At 38.1% G+C, this 23,574-nt stretch overlaps 4 protein-coding genes across 12 annotated transcripts; 3 read left to right on the top strand and 1 right to left on the bottom strand.

The window, feature by feature from the left end:
• Positions 1–83: 83 nt before the first annotated feature.
• LOC145933697 (flavin reductase (NADPH)) lies at positions 84–1,721 on the top strand. 2 transcript variants are annotated; one of them, XM_083033673.1, is made up of 5 exons: positions 84–277; positions 705–869; positions 958–1,047; positions 1,260–1,387; positions 1,459–1,721. In XM_083033673.1, exons 1-5 carry the CDS (start codon positions 205–207, stop codon positions 1,528–1,530), a joined length of 528 nt encoding a protein of 175 aa, XP_082889799.1. In that variant the 5' UTR covers positions 84–204; the 3' UTR covers positions 1,531–1,721. The 2 variants fall into 2 exon arrangements, with proteins under 2 accessions (XP_082889799.1, XP_082889798.1); XM_083033672.1 differs by having other exon boundaries at positions 86–277; positions 1,260–1,391.
• Positions 1,722–2,360: 639 nt separating this feature from the next.
• On the bottom strand, positions 2,361–4,132 carry Naa80 (N-alpha-acetyltransferase 80). Its single transcript, XM_083033671.1, has 4 exons — positions 4,000–4,132; positions 3,052–3,168; positions 2,823–2,956; positions 2,361–2,710 (listed from the first exon to the last, which is right to left on the bottom strand). The coding sequence occupies exons 1-4, from the start codon at positions 4,083–4,085 to the stop codon at positions 2,361–2,363; spliced, it is 687 nt and encodes a 228-aa protein (XP_082889797.1). The 5' UTR covers positions 4,086–4,132.
• A 982-nt stretch (positions 4,133–5,114) lies between these two features.
• On the top strand, positions 5,115–9,430 carry Twisted (Protein O-mannosyl-transferase 2). Of its 2 annotated transcripts, none has more exons than XM_083034802.1 (14): positions 5,115–5,249; positions 5,568–5,651; positions 5,726–5,810; positions 5,915–6,019; positions 6,214–6,322; positions 6,413–6,681; positions 6,870–6,976; positions 7,184–7,376; positions 7,588–7,791; positions 7,861–8,012; positions 8,096–8,184; positions 8,264–8,412; positions 8,654–9,063; positions 9,179–9,430. In XM_083034802.1, exons 3-14 carry the CDS (start codon positions 5,751–5,753, stop codon positions 9,282–9,284), a joined length of 1,953 nt encoding a protein of 650 aa, XP_082890928.1. In that variant the 5' UTR covers positions 5,115–5,249; positions 5,568–5,651; positions 5,726–5,750; the 3' UTR covers positions 9,285–9,430. The 2 variants fall into 2 exon arrangements, with proteins under 2 accessions (XP_082890928.1, XP_082890927.1); XM_083034801.1 differs by having other exon boundaries at positions 5,115–5,334.
• A 46-nt stretch (positions 9,431–9,476) lies between these two features.
• Positions 9,477–23,490, top strand: LOC145934412 (post-GPI attachment to proteins factor 6). 7 transcript variants are annotated; one of them, XM_083034795.1, is made up of 7 exons: positions 9,477–12,661; positions 14,634–14,855; positions 17,269–17,553; positions 17,898–18,181; positions 18,427–19,062; positions 19,153–20,104; positions 20,356–23,490. In XM_083034795.1, exons 3-7 carry the CDS (start codon positions 17,372–17,374, stop codon positions 20,516–20,518), a joined length of 2,217 nt encoding a protein of 738 aa, XP_082890921.1. In that variant the 5' UTR covers positions 9,477–12,661; positions 14,634–14,855; positions 17,269–17,371; the 3' UTR covers positions 20,519–23,490. The 7 variants fall into 7 exon arrangements, with proteins under 7 accessions (XP_082890921.1, XP_082890925.1, XP_082890926.1 ...); XM_083034799.1 differs by lacking the exon at positions 14,634–14,855 and having other exon boundaries at positions 9,477–10,147; XM_083034800.1 differs by lacking the exon at positions 14,634–14,855 and having other exon boundaries at positions 9,477–10,764; positions 17,301–17,553.
• The last annotated feature ends 84 nt before the right edge of the window (positions 23,491–23,574 follow it).

Below are 23,574 nucleotides of genomic sequence, written 5' to 3'. Positions count from 1 at the left end.
ACAAAAAATTTTGCAGAATCATGGTACATCTTTTTATCTGTACATATACCTCACTGATGCTATGTCCGCCGCGCATGCGCGAGAAAACCCGGCCCGTCTCACAACACAGATCGAGATACGCGCAAAAATGATTCGTCATTTTCTGCCTAGCGAGACATATATAATCGGGCGTGTAGCCACGATAACGCATTATCAATCGGCGAGATGAAGCGAGTCGTGATATTCGGTGCTACCGGAAACACCGGCTTGTGCTCTCTGAGATCGGCTGTGGAAAATGGTAAATTTTCCGACCGCATTTCCCAGCGCAACATTACGTGTGTATGTGTATGTGTGATCGCGAATTTATAATTTTCATTCTTTCTCTTCAACTCTTGATAATAATTTACAATTAATGCCGCTGATAATTGATTATTCTGTTTGCTGTGACACGAATATGATAATTAATGTTGTGTAAAAAAGCTTCGATTCTCTTTTAAATAACTCGAGAGTGATGATCCATTTCTATATTACAAAATAATGCAACGACATAACTAATATGAAATCTTTGAAATATCAAAGCAATTAATATATTTCCTTTTCCATTCAAAGTAAACATGTAATTAATTGTACATGATTTGTATGTAGCACTTAACTGTATGTTTGTGTAACATTAGCTTTCAAATCTTATTTATGATATACATGTATGTTTTCAATCTATTACCCAGATCTAGATGTAAGAGCTTTTGTAAGGGATGAAGCCAAAGTTCCTGAAGATCTTAAAAGTAAAATTGAATCAGTCGTTGGAGATGTCACTAATGCAGAACAAGTTGCAAAAGCGGTAGCTGATAGAGATGCTGTTGTTATAGTCCTTGGAACCAGGGATGACTTGAGTATGCAGCACATATTTGTTTGTTTTTTTTAATATGCATAAATAGTTGTTGTTTTATAATATGAAATAATATGTTGTATCTATTTTAGGTCCTACTACTGTATTATCTCAAGGCTTGAAGAATATAATAGACGCCATGAAAGCGAACAATGTTGAACTAGTCTCTGTATGCCTGTCTGGTAAAGTATAATTATAAAAAAAAATCCTGAAGATGCTAAAATAAAAAATATTATAGACTATAATAGAAAAATATATATATATATTTTTTTGTGCTGAATCGCTTCAAAAGAATATTTCTTCCTGGCACTCTTTTAGCATTTTGGGATTTTCTGTACTTATTCTTGAATACTTTACAATACTTGTTTCTCTACAACATTTCTATCATTTTCAGCATTTTTATTCTACAAACCCGAAGCAGTGCCTGCTATATATAAGGACGTGAATGCAGATCATCAGCGCATGTTTGACATGATCAAGACTAGTGACTTAAACTGGGTAGCGATATTGCCGCCGCATATAGTAGGTACGTATAGAAAGAATAAGGAAGCTCGATGTTCTCGAAATCTCACCAATTTTTATACTTTCTTTAGACACACCAAAGTCAAAGCATACCGTCACATTTGATTCTTCGCCTGGACATGCAATTTCCAAACACGATTTAGGTGCGTTTCTCGTCGAGTGTCTCACGAATCCCAAGTATTACAAAAAAGTTTGCGGCATTGCTACCACTTCATGATGCGAGAAGAAATGCGGGGACTCGTAAATAATGAAATGCATGCAATTTGTTTTTTCTAGTGGAAAAATATATTAATTATATATGTGTATGTAAATATATATATTTTTGTACAACTGATATGATTTTTGCATGAACTGGATGGAAGAAAGCGTATTTGTATTATTTTTTTCGCAGAAAGATAATGATAAAAAAAAGAAAGCATGATATTTTAAATAAAATAGGAACGAAGTAAATTTTACTAGCGACTTTTTAAGTATCTAATTATTATTTTAAATAAATATAACTGCGCAATCTGAGACTCGCGAAATATATTGTACTAAAAATTGAGAATAAATATCCTATCTACTTATCTACTAATTGTCCATAAATTAAAGTTATAAAAATAGCTGAAAAAAATGTTCCTGACATTTTACAAACGTTGTGTTATATATATGAGAACGGAATTTAAAGTATATCCAGTACTTCGTTCGTCGGCTAGATTGAAAGATCAAATGCATTTTCATTTGCGAATTTCATGATTATCCGAAATGATTTGCCCTAATAAATAATGTGCACTAATGAATATGATCTCTTAAACATTACTCCTCCACTAAAATACGAGATATGCTAAATTATCTATTTACAATTTATCCTTTTTTTGTTTTGTCCTATTTAATTCTGTTCTAATCATATTCGTTTTTAATCATCTAATTTCAATCGATGTGAACGCGAGCGTGTTCGGCAAGAACGAGGAAATATTTTAATATAAGGCTAGTATCATAATTTCTTTACCATGTGCGTTTTTTGGGATAGCATTCGCGCGTCAAAAAATTTTGATAGTTGGAAGGCCGGCATCGGAGGCGGCGGCGGAGGCTGTTTGACGGACTGATCGGTGTTCCATTCCTTGAATTTTGTCCTGCCGAGAGGCGGACTTGCGGTCACGATGTCGTTAATGCCATACGCTTTGAACGGATCGCACACCTTGTATCCGTTCTTGTAGTAAAACACTTCTTGACCGTCCGTCTTTAGGTATATATTCTTCAGGCCCTTCTTCGCGACGTAGTCTTCCACGCCACGCAATAATCTAGATCCTAATCCTCGAGATCTACATCGATAGTCGATTACAACTAAAACAGATATGTAGATTCTTTATTAATATAAAATGTTATATGTTTGACTTATTATATGAATGCATATATGACCTGATTTAATTACAGCAGGATACCTGTCTTTGCTTACCGGATTCTATGAAGCAGCTAACATTCGATCTAGTGACTCGAGATATTTTGCAATGTCCAAGAACCTCGTCCTTATTATTAATCAGAATCAAACACGTGGGAAAATCGTCGCAGGACACATTCAGAGATTTCATTCTGCAATGTAACAATACGAAAACTGTGAGTTTGTCGACACATTCTTGCCATCTCCTTCTAGACTGTCTTTAAAAATCAAGGAGAACATAACACACCGTGCAGTTTCGCTTCGAGGCCATTCAGAATTAACTAACTTACAACAATCTCTGATCAACTCAGGCCGGTGGTGGAGAGGTATCACTACGTACTTAGCATTACTTTCCATATCTTGCCTGCAATCAAAGTATAATTATTTTAAAATTTCTTTTTAGTCAAACCTAAATCTCATCTAAACATATTTCAAATATTTCATTTAAGTATCACATAATTTCTTATTTTTTTATATCACTTCTTTAATAATAAAGTATCTACTATGCAAGTATATAAAAAAAATTTACTCCAGAAGGGAGTGAAAAAATATACTCTTTCTTCTATTTTATTATTATTCTTGAAAATAAAATCTCCAAAAACAGATCTCTTTTAATTAAATTTACTATATGTAAAACAAAAATTTTATATAATTAATGCATGTTTATAGCATATATGTTTTCCATATATATATATATATATATCCTTTTTGATTAAATTTTATTTAATATACATATATCTATCTATGCTATAAATATACTCTATATATAAAAACAGCTACATGAGCCTGCGATATAAAACTATCAATGCCTATGTATAAATAAAAGCTAAGCATGTCGCATTGTCTATAAATCCATAAACTTTGATCAACGTACATACATATCTCTTGTATTTTTAACTTTCTTTTTAATCAAATCTTTTCTATAAAGTGTCCAAATCTCATTTGACATATACACATCTATCCCTTCCTGTTATATATCTATAAATAAATCCTACATACAAATATAGCTATGCGCATATGACAAGATAGATAAGAGAACGTTTTTTTTTTTTTAGATTGTGCCGCAGTGAAATTTTATTAATCTATTGCGCCATAAAATTGCCTCGCAATGCGCACACGCTCAGGTGCGACTGACACAAGTGAATCTGACAACAAACTGATGAGGAAAGAAACGTGAGAGGAGGGTAATCCTTACCGCGTAACTTCTCGATGAGGTGAGGAACGGTTTGCGTGGATTCGAGGCATCAATCGAATGGCATCCCGGTGCCGACCCGGTATCATCGTTTTCCGCTCCGGAATGATATTTTGGTCCGATTTTATCCCCACTGCGTTATGTCAAATAACGCGGCCATGTGTGCGTCTCTCTCGCGCGCATCAGCTGATCTCTCCCGGTTCTCCTCGTCTCGGATTTCTTGAAATCTTGCATTCTTCTTACTCGATTAGCGAGATCTGTTGTCTGTCAAAAATATTGACACACTTTAAATATATCTATTTATATCGATACTGTTGGGCGAATCTGCTTGATTTCTCTCTCATCTCTATTTATTAAAAATTAAAGAATAAGAAAACATTCAGAAGCATTAAATCCCTCATTCTTTTACGATACAATACGTCAAATATTTTAAATCTCCTTTCAGCCATATTATTATATCACGTTTTCTATTTATAACATATGTAGAACACGATATGTCAATTATATAAAAGAAAGAAGAGCTAAAAGTGAATTTAGAATATTTTTTTTTCGAAAAAATTGTAAAAAAGTTTAAGATTTTTATAACAGAAACAAACATAATGATCTAATTAATATTTTATAGAATAAGCAATATCAATAGAGAATTTCATTAATATATTGAATACTAATTGATGACGCTCTAGAATAGAGAGAGAAAAACAAACATGGTGAAAAGAATTCTCAAGAAATTCCATCCACGTACGAGTAGGTCTAGGAAAGACTCAATGAGAGACAGTTAATTTGCCCGTGACCGATTCTATTAACGTCCGCTTTGACAGGACGACCCTTTTTTCCTCGGCATCCTACTTCCTTCTCGTAACCTCCATTCTATATTTGCAAATCCGTGTGGCCCGCATTCCGCGCACGCGACATCGATGACGTCATCGTCAGCTGACGTGTAGTGTCACGTGGCTCTTGCGCGCATCCAATAGAAGAATGCCTCATTTAGGGAGAAAATGTCGCCTACTAGGGGATTTTCGAAAGCGAGTTCTCCTATTGGCTGTCGCGCGATTCGAACATGCGGCGCGAAATTCAATATAGAGTATGCCTACTATTTTATGAGCGTAGTTTATGCTTCATTCATGCAGTCGTGTACCAGAGTATATGTATTTTTATTGTTTATCTTTTTGAGAAAGCCGGAAAAATTGTATAATTTTTAATTTAAACGAATCGATATAAATATCTCACAATTCTGCAGGACAAATAATAATTAAGTATGAAGAACGTTGTCCAAGAGAGCGCTTGTAGAACAAAAAATGCGGCGAACGCGGAAGTAAACGAAAAGGCGAACAGTAAGACGTATGTGAAATTATAATTTTAATTAAAATTATCGCACTTATTGTTCTACTCTCGATGAATATCCTAAATAAATTATATTCCGTTTCCTCTAAAAAAATAATCGTTCTTCAGTAATATTAATATTATTAGAATTGGAGAATATAAAGAGCAATTAATCCTTAATAAATTTATGATTACTAATTTGAAGCGTGAAAAGAGTAATTAATTACGATAATTCGTTTTTATACTTGCAGGGATTGGTGGCTCGTGTTTGGAGGCATAATTGTACTTACTTCAATCACCAGATTCTACAAAGTGACAGAACCTGAACATGTTTGGTAAGATAGATTAAGCATTCGCTTAAAATTTTTGTTGATGTAAGACAACATTTTTAAAAATCTCTGGCTTTCAGTTGGGATGAAACACATTTCGGTAAAATGGGCAGTTGGTACATAAACAGGACATTCTTCTTTGATGTACATCCACCTTTGGGAAAGGTAGATAATTTTCTTAAAGAAAAAAAAAAAAAAGAAAGATAGAAAAATTCATATTAAATAATTATCATCACATTAAAATATTTAATAGGACAGTTTGATTTTAGATGCTCATTGCTTTATCTGGGTATATGACAGGCTACGATGGTAAATTTGCCTTTGAAAAACCAGGAGACAAATTTGAGAATGTCAATTACATCGGCATGAGAATAGTAAGTTAATTAATTATGCTACTAAAAAGAAAATATATAATAAAAGGTACAAGAGTTATATTTGAGGAGGGGGGAGCATATTATATATATATATATATATATATATTTATATATTTTTTATGTATATTTATATATATAAATATATATTATAAGATATATATAAAATTATTAAAAACAATTTATCTGTCTTTTAGTTCTGTACAATTCTGGGTGCATCCACTGTCCCTTTATCTTACCTAATTGTGTGGGATCTTACCAAATCGATTCGTGCCTCTGCACTTTCTGCCATTCTCATTCTATTCGGTAAGAATTCAATTTACAACGCTCTTATAAAATTCTTATAAAATTCAAATAACTCGAGAATCAAATCATTAATCACAATTCATGTTACAGATGTAGGATTGCTGACGTTGAATCAGTATATACTCCTGGATCCGATATTACTGTGCTTTATGATGTGTGCGACGTGGGGGATGGCACGTGTGGCTTCGCTCCAGGATCGACCGTTCACGCGATCCTGGTGGTCGTGGTTATCGTTTACCGGAGCCTCGCTCGCGTGCACGATCAGCGTAAAATTCGTCGGACTATTTGTCGTTCTGCTAGTGGGTCTTTATACCGCTTACGAGCTCTGGCGAGAACTGGGAGATTTGTCTAAACCTTTCGTAAGTAACTGTTGAGAATTATTTTAATCTCAAGGCTTTTAATGTCGCCAATAACGCGAGCTTTTGCTGCTTTATTGAATTGATCTTATTGTATCAATTGTTACATGATGCTATGAATTTAATAATTAGTAAGACTCCAAATAATCAGTTGAAGTTTCCAAAGAACGATTTCGATTTGCTTTTTGCAGTATTATGTGGGGAAACATTTGTTAGCACGGTGCTTTTGTCTCATCCTATTACCAGTTTTACTTTACATGATATTTTTTTATATCCATCTTTCCGTTTTGAACAAAAGGTAAGGAGAACTATTGTGCGATCCGACATATAATATATTTAGGATACCCTCTCATCATCATTTATTCCTACTGACGCCGAATATCCTCGATATTAACATTTCCTTGAAAATATCCTGTGTGTGTATTATATGCAAATTAGTGTCGCAAACATGCGTGCAAACGGCTTATATTGGATTTACACAAGTGGACATTTATATTTTATCTAGTGGAAGTGGCGACGGATTCTACAGTTCCGAATTTCAGTCCCTCTTACGAGGGAATTCATTATATAACGCGACGATGCCGCGGCAATTAGCATACGGTGCCACCATCACGTTAAAGAACCATCGCACAGGCGGCGGCTACTTGCACTCACACTGGCATTTATATCCCGAGGGAGTCGGCGCCAGGCAGCAACAGGTTCTTGAATATATAAATACTATATATAATATAGTACATAAAGGGGTAAGGTGTAAGAAAGAGGATAGTGGTGAATTACGCTACATCTTAATTTTAAAGAGAAGAAGAGAAACACGAGGACACGCGATAGGATAATAGAATACGAGTAGGCGACCTTAAGTGAAATAAAGTGTCCCGCAGTAGCGTTAATTAGCATATCTGATTGAATTAGATTACGACCTATTCCCACAAGGACGACAATAATCTATGGCTGGTGAAGAAATTCGACACGGATGCGATACCGTCCGAACCGGAGTTGGTCAAACACGGCGATCTTGTTCGTTTGGAGCACGTCATCACCAGACGGAATTTACACTCGCACAAGGAAATCGCGCCGATATCGAAGAAGCATTACCAGGTCACCGGATACGGAGAAGTAAGATGATCAATAATAGTTCCGCTATGATTGTTCACGATTTATTCGTTAATCGTCTCTTTCTTTCAGAACGGTACGGGCGATGCTAACGACGTCTGGAAAATATTGATAACGAACGGAAGAAACGGCGACGTGGTGGAAACGGTGACGAGTAAATTGAAATTCGTGCATTATCTTCATCATTGCGTGCTAACGTGCAGCGGCAAAACCTTGCCGAAATGGTTAGTAAGAGAAATATCTTTTTCATAGCTCATCTATATACAAGTAACTTTTCATCATTATGACGAATTTTTAATTAATGCAGGGCATATAGTCAACAAGAAGTCTCCTGCAATCCGAACATGAGAGACAAGAACGCGTTATGGAACATCGAGGACAATCAGTATGCCAAATGTAAGTAGGCAGTGTAAGCTACGATCGAATCTATTGCTAACGATCAAGGCGACGTATAATCTTGCTGATTTTTTATCAGTACCCAACGTCAGCTTCCGGGTTTACGCGCCGGGATTCCTCGACAGATTCCTGGAGTCGCATGCCGTGATGCTGCAAGGAAATTCGGATTTGAAGGTGAAAGAGGGGGAAGTGTCCTCGCGACCTTGGCAGTGGCCTATAAATTACAGAGTAAATTATTGTTTTATGAACTACTATACGTTTCTACTTGACTTAGGCCCGTTTCTACCAACATCGGTTAACTTTAACTTTAACTCCGGTTAAACTATATCTTTGTCTCTTTTTAAGAACGTATCTGAAAAAAGATAAAGATATAGTTTAACCGTAGGTTAAAGATAACCAACGTTGGTAGAAACAGGCCTTAGCTGTGAATCCTGAAGAAATCCTTATCTTATCTTTATCTAATCTGCAGGGGCAATTCTTCTCCGGAAACAATCAGAGGATATACCTGCTCGGCAACCCCATTATTTGGTGGGGAAACATCATCTTCCTCGCGATATTCGTCATTCTTTACGTTCACGCGTCCGTGCGCGAACAGCGGGGCTGCGTCGACGACGCCGTCGTCCTCGAGCAACGCGGCAAGATAACGCACGCCGGCAAGTGGCTCTTCTTCGGATGGATCCTGCATTACGCGCCGTTCTGGGCGATGACCAGGGTTCTCTACTACCATCATTACTTCCCGGCGCTGTTGTACAGTTCCATGCTGACCGGGATTACGTTGAATCACATTACCGAGTGCTTCCTGTTGCTGCTGCCCGGTAAAATGGGAAATACGATCTATCATGTCGCGTTGGGAACTGTCATTTCCGCTACTGTATATAGGTAAAAGATCACTTTTTGCTCTAAAATCTTTTTTGATTGATTATTTTTTTTATATAATAAAAGGTATAATATTTATTGCGAGAAATGATACTATTTTGATTTAATTTTATTGCAGTTTCTATCTATTCTCGCCGTTGGCTTATGGGATGGACGGACCTTCTGCTATGGATCCCGAGAGCTCGATGCATTCTTTGCGATGGATGGAATCCTGGGAATTTTGAAGTCTAATTTAACGGGCGTGCTGCAACGAATTTTATTTAAGTACTTAAGTATTTTATACATATATATTTATATGCCTTTGAGAACGACTGAGATGCTGGACAAAAATGCTCATCTTATTTATATAGTTTAATTTTTACGAGCTATATAGCTTATATATATATATATATATATATATATATATATATATATATATATATATATCGTGGTTTATATTTTTTACAAGTTTATTCATACAATATTAAAATGTGATTTAATGGTACATTGAGTCGTCGTTGAGTCTTTTTTTACAGCCGTGCCAAAAGAGAGCTGTACTATTATTACTATATATTTAACTTTATTATATTCTAAGTTTCTTGATATTGCGATCGCGTAATCGCGATAACATCGTCTTATGACTCTCGTAGCGCGTTCCCCTGCGATAACATTCATCCCCCCACATCGTTCATTCAATCGTGATGATAGTACGACTATATATATATATACGCATATATACATAGAACGTATATGTATATTGGTGCACTTATCTCGGGATAAGCTTCGCTACACTCAATCCCGACATTCCCGACGATTTAGTTGGCCGTAGAGCCACGGATGCGTGCTAACGCATTACGCGCATCAGTTCCGGGAAACTCTGCTTCGACGTAACGCGATTAACGTTAAATTCGCTGAAATCCAACCTGGATGTCAGTTGTCGAACGATCGATCGCGAATTATCGCGAGCCGCGCGGATCGATAGAACGGGCGACCCTCATCTCCCGATCGTCAAGATACACGTGCGTGACCCTGAACGGATCAGATGCGTGCGCGCGCGTGGGACCTTGTCGAATGACGGAAGCGCGTGGATAGCTGCTGCCCGGAAGCGGTACGTGATTTCATAAGCTTTAACTCGATTAAAAACCAATTATTGAAAAGAAAAAGAAAATTCGAGAGAGCTTCGTATTGAAAAAAGCGCTTAATCAGAAAAAATATTCGCATTTTGCGATAAAAATATATATGAGAGAGAGAGAGAGTTTCAAATTTAACAGCTCCACGTGTACGGATGATGTTTCGATTTCTCTTATAAAATTCTTTTCGTATTTTTTTTAACAAATAGCTCGCGAAGCGCGTGTGCTAGAAAGCTCCGGGGTTCGAAGCTTCGCGCTTGAAGGTCGACCGGTTTATCATCATAGACGCGCGCGCACGTTTCGTTCCCAGTGACAAGCGGTGACATATATGTATATACATACATGTGTATATAAATACGTGGGGGACGCACGCGTATCGCGGTATCGCCGCCGATGACGACGACGTCAGCGAGGGGAGGAGGCGGGGGGAGGGAGCGAGACGCGTTCTCGGATATTCGGCCGCGCTTCCTCGCCGGCGGCCCCGTCGCGAGACAGTCGTCCGGACGTGGTGCAACGACGCGGTGCTCCAGCGGATGCCGCAGTGCGTCGTCGTCGGCGGCGGCGACCCGACATATTGCGGCCTCGCGGAAAATAGGTAGGGGATCTCGCCTCGCGAAAGAAGCTCTCGACGATGAGGGTTGATGTCTACGAGGGTATTTTCCTATTTCCGAGGTACGCGGATGACAGGTGACGGGGAGAGACTGTTGTTGGTGCACACGCACTTGTTGCACTCGCGACCGCATCGACGTCCGGTGGTGTCTCTCGCGGACGATTCTCACCGATCGCCTTCGGACGTGACGCGACGTGTTTTCGTGGACCTCGTGAGCGTCGCGATGACGACTGCGCGTAAAACGCGTCGACGCGCTGAGCGCGATTTTCTTGGATCATCGCGTTACCTTATTTGCGCGCGCGATAGTCTATGATGAAGAGGGAAAATTGGGATTTCGCGAGGAAACGAGCCTATAATCGATGTGCACAACAAATGGAGTAAATTTGGTAGTTTTTTCTAATAGATTGTAATATTTAATGTGTGATTTCGAAACGTATCAGCTGATTAGTGATCAAATTGGGGTTGTGTTCCGAAGAGAGAACGCGATTTTTCTTTATCATCGCGATACTTTATTTGCGCACGTGATAGTCTATGATGAAGAGGGCAAATTGGGATTTCGCGAGGAAACGAGCCTGCAACCGATGTGCACAACAAATGGAGTAAATTTGGTAGTTTTTTCTAATAGATTGTAATATTTAATGCGTGATTTCGAAACGTATCAGCTGATTAGTGATCAAATTGGGGTTGTGTTCCGAAGAGAGAACGCGATTTTTCTTTATCATCGCGATACTTTATTTGCGCACGTGATAGTCTATGATGAAGAGGGCAAATTGGGATTTCGCGAGGAAACGAGCCTGCAACCGATGTGCACAACAAATGGAGTAAATTTGGTAGTTTTTTCTAATAGATTGTAATATTTAATGCGTGATTTCGAAACGTATCAGCTGATTAGTGATCAAATTGGGGTTGTGTTCCGAAGAGAGAACGCGATTTTTCTTTATCATCGCGATACTTTATTTGCGCGTGTGATAGTCTATGATGAAGAGGGAAAATTGGGATTTCGCGAGGAAACGAGCCTGTAATCGATGTGCACAACAAATGGAGTAAATTTGGTAGTTTTTTCTAATAGATTGTAATATTTAATGCGTGATTTCGAAACGTATCAGCTGATTAGTGATCAAATTGGGGTTGTGTTCCGAAGAGAGAACGCGATTTTTCTTTATCATCGCGATACTTTATTTGCGCGTGTGATAGTCTATGATGAAGAGGGCAAATTGGGATTTCGCGAGGAAACGAGCCTGCAACCGATGTGCACAACAAATGGAGTAAATTTGGTAGTTTTTTCTAATAGATTGTAATATTTAATGCGTGATTTCGAAACGTATCAGCTGATTAGTGATCAAATTGGGGTTGTGTTCCGAAGAGAGAACGCGATTTTTCTTTATCATCGCGATACTTTATTTGCGCACGTGATAGTCTATGATGAAGAGGGAAAATTGGGATTTCACGAGGAAACAAGTCTGCAACCGATGTGCATAATGAATGGAGTAAATATATTTTCAAATAAATTGAATATTTAATGCGTGATTTCGAAATGTATCAGCTGATTAGTGATAAAAATAGAGTTGTACTTTGAAGCGAGAATGCGATTTTTCTTTATCATCGCGTTACTTTATTTGCGCGCGCGATAGCCGCGGATAATCTATAATAATGGAGAGAGAAAAATTGGGATTTTGCAAGGAAATGAGTCTGCAACTAATATGCACAATAAATGGAGTAAATAGGGTATTTTTCAAATAAATTGTAATATTAATGCGTGATTTATCGAAATGATATTATCAGCGGGGTATTAGTGATAAAATTGTGCTGCGTTGATCTCTATTTGATGCAAATGCGAATTGTTTTTCAAATTATCTGAATCATTCAGCTTCATTGGAAAAAGGTAAGTTTAAATATATATGTAGATTTTTATGCGCTTCGATCGAACAAAGTGCATTATTCTTTTTTGGTCCCAATCACATTTTATCAGGATTCTTAATAAAAAATGATAAGAAATGCGCGAGTAATCAATCTAGATTAAATTGGTTATAGGTATTGACACTTTTATATATATATCCACACACGAGAAAAAAAGATATTTAATCTAATAATTGAAAAGCACAGCTAGTTTAAATTAGATATCAATTTTGGCAGACGATAAATTGATAAATTGATCGACAACTATAATTAAATTATTTTTATTACGAAAATCGTGCACATGCAAATATGAAGGAGTATTAGATTAGCATTTTGAATATTAAATTAAGATTAAATTTCAAAATCGATTCCGCCAATCGCATTTAATCTACTTATTATTACTCGCACGTTTTTTTTTTTCTCTGTAATAATCAATTGAATGACAATTCATTGAATATGTTTGCGTCATCGGAGAGACGCGTCATTTTCTCGAAGATAATGGACGTACGATTCGATTTTTCCGTGATGTAACGACGGTACCGTGATCTACTTTACGCGACTGTATATAATTATAGATCACTTATTGCTGGCCGCATGAAAGATTCGCCTCGAAATGGCGAGATAAGCCGTATCTTAGCGGTATCCGATCGCGTAATGCCGATATATCGGAAATCAATTGTCAATGTTTTATTTAATAGCTTCATTCGCGAGGCGGGACAGCTCGGATTAATTAATCCGTAATACAGATTGTCGGCTCTGGGGATTCGTGCGGATCCCCCTAACCGATCTCGTTGCGTGCAGTTTTGTCGACCTGCATTCGTCAATGTGTCCCCTTATATCGAGCGCAAAAGGGTCGCGCGATATCTTGGATGGGGGAAGTCTTGCTTTTTTTTTATTCGTGCGATTTGCGCGATTCTAGAATTCGAGCCGACTCCTTTTTCTTCTCGATATTTTTCTTACTTGAGTTTCTTTGGGGAAGGGGGGGGGGAGAAAGGGTCAGGGGTTTACTAAAATAAACATCTCAAATTGAGATTTATTTATTTAATTATTTATATTTCTCCCTGATATTTTTCTTGCCTGCGCTTTTTTAAAGGTCAGGGGGGTTTGCTAAAATGAGCATCTCAAATTGAGATTTTTATTTATTTTACTTGGTAACGAATCAAAGAAAATTTGTGCACAACTGAGCAGTTTTAATTAAGAAATTAATTTTTCTTGAAACTGAATATGAAATATATACTACCGTCTGTTTTTTTTATTTTTAGCCCATTCAGATTTAAATTTGTATTTCATTGAGAGTTTTACTAAATTTTAAATTACTTTTTTTAATAGACTCACGACAAAGTCTGTCAAAAAACCCGTTGATTCTTTACATTGGAGCGATAATTTTTTTGTCAATTTTTTCATCTCGAACGGGAGAATAATCTTTTATTTCTCGCGCAGCGCGAATCGATTTTTATACTCCTCATAATGAACAACTTGCCAATTACGTAAAGGTATAGAGAACAACAAAGAGCCTTTGTTCTCTCCCTCGCTTTTTCATCCGCGGAAATTATCAGGATCTCTCTCTTATTCTCCACGGAAAATTTTCAAATTCAATTTACACTTCTTTATCAGTTCTGCGATTTTAATTTTCTGTTAAATAACTCTGCGATAATTAAGTCGCGAATCGTCGAATTTTTCCTCTCTCCGCGTTAGAAAGAGGATGAAAGAACTGTTGTGCGAGATTTTGTCTCGCGACTGCGAAACAACCTTCGAGAGACAACGAGGCTGAAGAAAATCGCGACATTTAACATCATTCGCGCTTCTTCGACGAATAAGAGCGCGGGCAGCTTATTGCTTCTTGCTCGCAGGAAGTGTAAATTAGCAATGGAATCTGACCCACTTGAGCACATCTCGCACGAATCTGCTTCTCTCTATCTCTCTCTCTCTTCCAATCTCTTAAATGAGTTCTATAAAAGTTATAGCGAGAGAGAAGGCGGTCCACTTTAGCGATGACTGTCCAAGGATGAAGATGTAACCCAGTGAGGTTCCCATTAGAGAGTCAGAGTGGCTGAATGATGTTAAATCTCGTGAATATTACACGGGATCCTCCTCAGTCATCTCGCTCAGGAATACCGAAAATATTTCCTCGAATGTGTATTTTCACGAAGAGACACTCTCTCGCCTCTCTCTGCAGAAACGTAAGAAAATATTTTCTAGCTGTAGTTATTGATTGAATGCTCGATATATAAAAAGTGACGGAAATAGAAATGTCACACCGACATCGGCTACTCAAGTCCTAGAATGTTGAAATAGATTGGCAGACGTTTATTCGCATCGAGACTTTCGCTTCTCGAGCACCGCGATAAATTTATAAAGCGAGATGATTATGAAAAAGAACGAGAAATAACGATGAAAAAAAAATTGTGCGAGAGATTCATTAATTCATATACAATTAATCAACTCACGATACTCTCTAGTTAGAGGGACTCTCTGACCTTTCATTGTTTCTCGACAGTTGGCAGAATCCTTATAAAGTATCAATTATGAACTCGTGGATGAAAACTGATAACTGATCTTATTTTTCAATCTGTACACGAAGCAAATTTGATCCCCCACTGAGAAAAATGTCCAGCAATTTTAATCGGAAAAAACCGTTCAGCACTGTATCAGATCGATTTTCAGTACTTTTCGATCGGATCTAAACCTATCCGATAAGATGATATCCGATGAAAGGTTATTTCCGATGAAATGTGAACGGAAAATGAGCCGTTATTTATTTATCCGTTCAAATATGATCGGATTAATATACAACTTGGTCGGACATTGCACTTGATCGGATAAAATTAAAATATTTTATCCGATCAAGTTCAATATCCGATCTAATATGTTATATCCGATCAAAAATAAATCCGATGAAATATAATAACCGATCAAATATAATAATATCCGATCAAATATTATCCGATGAAGTGTCATGATCCAGGTTGTTTTCCGATCAAGTATAATATCCGATTAAATACAATTTATCCGATTAGATTGTTTTCCGATCAAGTTTAATATCCGATCTAATATGTTATATCCGATCAAAAATAAATCCGATGAAATATAATAACCGATCAAATATAATAATATCCGATCAAATATTACCGGCGCAGAACGTATTGCGCAGAGCCGTAGAGACCCGTTTCTGGCATTAATCGCCGAGTCATTGCCTGCGACATCTTGCGATCTGCAACAATTGCGTCGTGTTACGAATATAATTCCGTATAATTTCTATATTAAGCTCTGTGCTTGTGCGAGTGAAGTTTTTTCCTTTTTGCAGTACATTGATAAATATATATTAATAAAATAAGCAGTGGAGTGATGAGATAAACGCCGGATTAAAAAAAAATATATATACATATATATATGCATTCATTTTACATCGGACAATTTTCATCAGAAATCCGTTCACGTAATATATATTATATATGCGGCGACTGTTATATGATTTTCCGACTCCTAGTTCGCGAGCAGCGTCGAAACGTCGCGTTTCCGCATATGAAAATTGTCCGATGTAAAATGAATGCATATTTTATATATATATATATATATATATATATATATATATATATATATAATAGGAAATTTCCGATCAGGACTAAGAGATCTATTAATCGGATATGATGTGATCGGATTATCCGTTCAAAAAGTAACAAACGGATCTTCCCGATTAGATGTTTTTTAATCGGATATTTCTGATCGGATGTTTGCTAATCGGAATTTTCTAATCGGATATATTTGATCGGTCATTTTAACTTTGATCGGTTTTCTTTTCCGATTAAAAAGATCGGTAATATCCGTTTGTTACCTTTTGATCGGATTATCCGATCATTTTTAATCGGAAAAATCATGGATTTTTCTCTCATTGTCAGTGCACGAAGTTTAAACTCGGATAGAATCATCATCTCATGTTATCACTTAAAATGTTACGCAACTTTGGAGTTAAGTTGATTATTATAAAGATAACATAAAGTAACATAAAAGAGATTAAATAAAAACTTAAAAAAAATCGACGAAAAAGAAACAATCTTTTTAAAGTCGGAAGGATGTTTCAGTATTAACATTTAAGGCTCCTGGCTCCTTGCCGATCATGTCGAAATCGTGACGTCAGAGGCGAGAAAACACACGCTAAAATTTCTTAGATGCCATTTCGAAATAAAAAAATATTTGGAACAGCACTTCAGATGGCTTTAGCACACTCTTAAAAAACCCCAAAAACTATCCTTTCGCCTTTATAATCAATCAACAGCTGTAAAATGTAATATTATGAAGCCCAGTCCGTCGGGTCTTTGCACATGCGCAGTCATTCCGCATGTCAAAGTCTGATATCTCGATCATTTTACAGATGTTGATTGATTATAAAGGGAAAATGATAGTTTTCGGGGGTTTTTAAGAGTGTGCTAAAGCCATCTGAAGTGCTGTTTAATCGAAATATCTTTTCATTAAAAAATGGCATCTAAGAATTTTCAGCGTGTGCTTTCTCGCCTCTGACGTCACAATCCAATATGGCTGCGATGAGCACCCATGAGCCTTAAGTCAATTAATTTGTCCTTATCGATTTTTGCGTAGTGTGCATTTTTTGCGTTTTGTTCCGTTACGAGGCTGAGCTTCTCCTTCCTCGTAAAATTTCTTCGCACCGGACGAACATCCTTATGTAGCAAGACGTCGGAATATGCTTGAAAGCGCTTTAGCCGTGCTACTAGTATGGACACTTGCGGTTCAGCAAGGACTGTGTGGAAAATTGGAGAAGGTCGCCCAACAACCGAACAATGTCCTGGTGGATTATTACGCCTACCGTCACATCTCGATTATCCACTTCAATGTGCCCGAACTCTCCGTCGCGGTCGCCTTCAAGTACGTATAGGAAATACGAGTCGAATTATTCGCTTGCAAAAAATTTTATACATTACTTATTATATTATATTTTTTATACTTATGTTCACTATTTCTCTCCGAACTTCTGCGGGGAAGCAACCTTAAATATATAGACTTCAATTCTTATTTTTATTCTCCAAATACTATTTTTTTTAAATTAAATATCTTAATAAATATTATATTCGGTGAAAATTGATTAGCGATTCTTATTCCTTCGAAATTTATTTTTTAAAATTAAAATATTTTATTCTACTTCTTACTTCTTACCTTCGCATTCGTCCGAGTTCATCTTCACGAAGATGATGTCTTGTCGCGTCTTTCAGATTCACGGCGAAAGAAGAGAAGACTGGCGGGATAGGTAAATGTCCGCCGCGCAATGTCTCGTTGTACCTAAAGTCCGGCAGCCTGCCGTTTGTCCGTCCCGATGGCTCAAAAGTGGCCGCGAAGTTGCTGGAGATGAAGAAACGACGGCGACATTACGGCCTGGAGATGCAGAGCAACGGCGATCAATATGTGATTAAGATTGAGGCTCCGCCCGCGGGCGATTGGTACGCGATCGCCTTTCGATCCTGGACCGATCCCGACACGGGAAAGATCAGGCAGCAAGGTAGAAATCACGCAGCTTATTACGACTTCTTCAACGAAGAAGAAGCGCTCAGAAATGAAAATTTTATCATATATTATTTGCTTGCGTTCTTCTATTTCGAACCGCTAAAGAGTTCGAAAGCTTTTTTCTATATATATATATATATATTTAACATTTATTTGAATAAAAGTGACTATTTGTAGAAATAGAGCTAAGATCTCTCTAAGTTGTGTTCTTCAGGATTGATAAAGAACTGTCATTCGTAGGTCTTAGCGCGTCCTGCGAGACTGTCTTGGATACCGAGATGTTCGTGGAGACACCAGCGACGACGTCGCTGGTGGATCCTGAAGTTGAGCATGAAGTGCAGTTGGACGAGACTTCCGACACGACGGTAGTGCGGTATTTCGTCCCGGACGTCGGTCTGGCGGAAGTGAACCTGACCCTGAATTCGTCCTGCGGCGAGGACTGCGAGATCGCCGTTCACATTACGGCGGAGGACAACCTCGCCGATGGTTTGCTCAATTCCACGACGCTCGTACTGCCCTACAAGCCCTACGCCGGGGATTTCCACTACGTGACCCTTCGTCTAATGACCGGAAACGCGTCGAACGTGACGATGCAATTGCCGCTAGAACGTCGAACTAACGCCGACGATCAGGTGACGTCGATGGTGCTGATGAGGAAGTCCTTCCCGGAGTTCTTCCTCTTCGACTACGAACATCTGCGCGGCAACGAGACGAAACCCCAGCCGTTCAACGTGACCGCCGACGCTCTCTCCGTCCTTAGCTTCGAGATCGGTCGGGTGTACGATGTCGGTGGCACGGTGACTCTGGGCTTCAAGCTGATCGACGTGGAGGAGAAGTACAAGAAGAGCATCGTTCTCGTGGCCTGCGTTTCCTTAGGTTAATTCATGCGTCCTTGAAATTTAATCGATTAATTTTTAAGGGTCCAATTTCAAACGTGTCTTACAGAGATTAATTAATTCTCCCTAGGTTATTACTCCAACATCACCTCGAGCGGCGCCTGCGTCCGCGCGCACACCGTCACGACGGCGGACGTATATGTAAATGCGACTGAGCCTGCTTATGTACACGTGCCCTTTCCTGAGACGGGAACCTGGTATGTCAGTTTGCGCGTTTATTGTCCCGAGGGAGAGGAAGCAACGACGATGGCGACGACGATGACGACGCCGACGACGACGATGACGAGTAACAGCAGTATCAGCAGCATCCAGGGCACCAACAGCTCTTGCTCCTGCGCCCGTAGTTGTCTGCGAGGTGACACCGCGTGCGATAGATGCGACTGCTTGCCGCGCTGCACCGTCGCCCAGGTGGAGAGCATCGTGTCGTCGTCGCCCTGCATCGAGGGTCGCTGCGGGGTGCGGGGCAAGTGCATGCACTACATGAGCGGCGGCTTCGTCTTCTCGGCGTGTTACTGCACCGGTGGTTATCGCGGCTTCGACTGCGCGGACGCGACCTACGTTCTCAGCACCGGCGGCATCCTTCTGCAGCTGCTCGCGCTGACCTTCAGTAACCTCGCCTTTCTCGGCTCGATCTACGTGGCGATACGTCGCGAGTACTTCACCGAGGCGGTCGCCTACGCCGCGGTCATGTTCTTCTCGACGTTCTACCACGCCTGCGAGGCCGGCGAGGACGTTTACGGAGTGTGCATCATGCGGCTGAGCGTGTTGCAGTTCTGCGACTTCTTCAACGCACTGCTCGCCATCTGGGTAACCCTGGTGGCGATGGCGTCGTTCGGGCCGCGGTTGACCGCCTTTTGCCAGGTAGCCGGGGCGATAGTACTCGCTATGGGCGCCGAGATGGATCGCACGGCGCTCTGGGTGTTTCTGCTGCCGGCCGTCACTGGTTCCGCCTTGATCGGCCTGTCCTGGGGACTCAGATGCAGGAGGAAGCGAACTATCAGATATCCCTCGCGTCCGTACAGGTAAGGAAGGGAAAAAAGATCAATCTGTCTTGAAAATAAAAATTTCACAAATTGATACACACAGAATGATAAAGTAAAGATTAAATCATCAAGCTGGATACGTCGCCATAAGTTAGATTCAATTAGATGTTTAATGTTTTCCTAATCAATATTTGGCTGTCAAAATTGTTTTTTTTCTGTTTTTGATATCCTTATTGTTTCACAGACATAGATGTAAAATATTGATGACATGACCTTTTTTTTTTATTCAGGACCATCTATTTCCCGGCCGGGTTTCTTCTTGTCTCTCTGGGCCTTGTGTGTTACGCCTTTCTGCAAACGCGCAAGAATTATTATCTTGTTCATAGTCTGTGGCACGTGTGTGTGGCAATAGGAGTTATTCTACTTTTGCCAAAGCGTCAACATATGAAGTGAAAAATAACGCATTTAAGGGTAAGTTCGAAGAGACCAGAAATATTATCAGAAAAACGCGTGATAGTAAGTAACCAAAGAGACTTCAGGGAATTATTAAGATTATAAATATATAGATGTCATCGAAACAATTCGACGGCTTTTATTACATAAAAGAAATCAAGTGCCGATTTTATTTCGGAAATTTGTGTTATTTCTTAGTATCGAACTTTTTATTAAACTAGAACAACACGCGCACGTCATTCCTCGATTTTATATAAAAAAGAATATTTTTATATAAAGTTTATTTAAACTTGATTAATATTTTTTGACAGAAATCAGCTGATTAAAACAATTTGCTAATTAAATTTTAAAATAAAAATGTTATAAAAATTAAAATAATAGTGTTATAAATAATATGTTATAATACTTTAAACTCAAATAATATTTTTTGACAGAAATTAACTGAGAACTGAAGAATCAAAAAATATTAAAAATATTAATTAAAACAGTAATATGTTGTACTTTATTCATCACGCTGCACATCTCGCGCGAGACTGACCGCAAGACTCTGAGCAGCAGTACTGCCAAGCGCAACCCATACGTCTGTCACGCTGCGCATCTCGCGCGAGACTGATTCTTCGATTGCGAGATTGACGCTCACTAATCGATCAGTCTCGCGCGAAACGCGCACCGTGGCGGACGTGTGGGGTGTACTTGGCGACACCACTGCTCAGAGTATTGCGGTCAGTCTCGCGCGAGACGTGCAGCGTGGTGGATGTGTACAGACGCGCGAATCTAATGAAAGCGCAGATATTTTGATCAAAAGATTTTTGTAGAAAATTTTATTTAATTCACATATTTTTATGTGCTCGATGCTGTGCATATAACGCACAACGCGATTTTTTAGAAAGGGAATCATTATTTTAATATTTAAGTTTTAGAACTGAGATTTAAATTATTATGAAATTATTTTTAAACTAAACTGCAAATTATTTTTGAAGCACAAAACACTTTAATACTCGTTTCTTTAGAGGAAAGTTTCGCAATTTATTTTTTAATTTTTTATCGTATGAAGGCGCTTGATTAATTTTGTGTAAAAAAGTTGTTCGATTGATCGAATATTTACATGGTGCACATATATATGTATATCACAGAGATTATTCTTCTAAAATCGACGAGGGTGTATATGAGAGGGTTTTCAAAGTAGAAGAAATTTTTGAAAGAGAGAGGGATAATTAGATTTATCCCCAGTATACGGTATTTAGCAATAAGATGTGACGCATAAAGCAACGACAGTATTAAATCAAGATAAGTTGTCCATAAAGGAGAGATACTGTATAATTCAGCGTGAAAAACAGATTCTTGCTCATTTTGACAAACAATAAGGTAGCTGAAGAAAATTGATATCAGTGATATTTGATACTTCTTTTAGATTTCGACAGAGTAAAAAAATGTCTATTGACTATAAATATATCAAATTTCCGGAATAATACACGGAGATAAATTGAAAGAAAATTATTAAAATTATTGCTAAAGTGTTGAATTACTTGTAATGTTGAATTTTATAAAAGCGTAGTTATATCTATTAGTTTAACAAAATCTTTCCGAGATGCGTTTCGACATTCCGACAAATCTTGTCGATTACACTGAAAATTTAACAAGTGTTTTATTATACTTTTATTAATTTAGTTGCGCGTGACGACCTGTTTGTACGGACCAACGTTTCTAGGATACGTAAAATATCTGATGAAATGCGTGATGAAGGATTTCCCGTGCGAGTGTGAGGCTTTTTATTTACACAAATACTCTCTGTTACCTATAGCTTTCTATCAACGTTAACTATTATTATTGCTATAGCATTATTATAATGCTCTGTGATTTATATAATTTATTACGTATTAATTGTATCGTTCTTCAAAGTCAATTTAATGACAGAACTTTACAAAAAAAAAAACATGTCATATTCAATAAGTATACATTCCTCTCTTTTGTATGGAAAATCTTAAACTTAAATTTTTTATTAGACATGAATAATTTACTGTTTATCTGATATGCGATAAGCATCTGATATGAAGAGATAATGCGAACGTATAGAAATATAAGTTTAAGAGAATAAATCCTTTTTCTCTTGGGAATCTATACCTCGCACATATAAACGTTCTGTTGCGAGAATACGCGAGGGTGAATGAAAAAGTAAAGATATATATATCTTTTCTATATTTTATACTTTCGCATTTTAAATTTGACAATTGATATAGGGGGAAAAAAAACCTGGTATATTTATAATACATGTGGGAATTATATTTTTCTCTATATAAAGTGTGAATTTCTCGTAATACACATGTTAAAGAACGGAATGAGACTCTGTTATTTTCTTAACAGTTTACTTTCTCGCTTTGCGTTGGTTCTTGATAATTACATTTTTTAAATATTACAGTATATATTATAACAGTAATTATAATTTCTCTTCTCTTTTGAGAAGATTTAATTTTTCATTTGACGGGTCGATTTTAAAAATTGTGTGACGAGTCGGAAGAGTCAAAAGAAAATAGAAAAGACACTTCGTGTCTTTAATTTTCGATTCACCCTCGCGTTTGTATGCGGTGCGTGCGTGCTGTTGTTCGAGGAGAGCGTCGCATATATATATTTATACAGGGTGAAAACGACATCGCCATGGGCAGTGCCTGTACTGATTGTTGAACACGTGTTAAGAGCGACGCGCCGTGACCGTGTCGCGGGCTCTAGTCGATTCTATTTTCTTCAATGTGAAAGTTAATATAGAGACTATACATATGTATATATATCTATATATAACTTTTTTTCTACATAGCCGAAAGAGAAAAGTGTCACGCTAGGAGCGCCCAAGAGTGCACGGGGCGGGAAGGGGGTTCGCGAGAGAGGGTTTCACTTTTATTATTAGTTCATACACATACACACACGCATACATACATGTAATTCTCAACGAAATAAAGATGAGATTATCGTTGTACGAATCGAACTGGAATATCGCGAAAGAGCAGCAACCGAAACCCAAGTCTCAAACTGTCAAGGGGTTCCCGTCACCTCTCTTTCCTCCT

Source organism: Prenolepis imparis, unplaced genomic scaffold (assembly GCF_030444845.1).
Source record: "Prenolepis imparis isolate NDT839.2.m4 unplaced genomic scaffold, iyPreImpa1.0 SCAF_3, whole genome shotgun sequence".
Lineage (NCBI taxonomy): Eukaryota > Metazoa > Arthropoda > Insecta > Hymenoptera > Formicidae > Prenolepis > Prenolepis imparis.
This window is presented reverse-complemented; position numbering and strand designations above follow the sequence as displayed.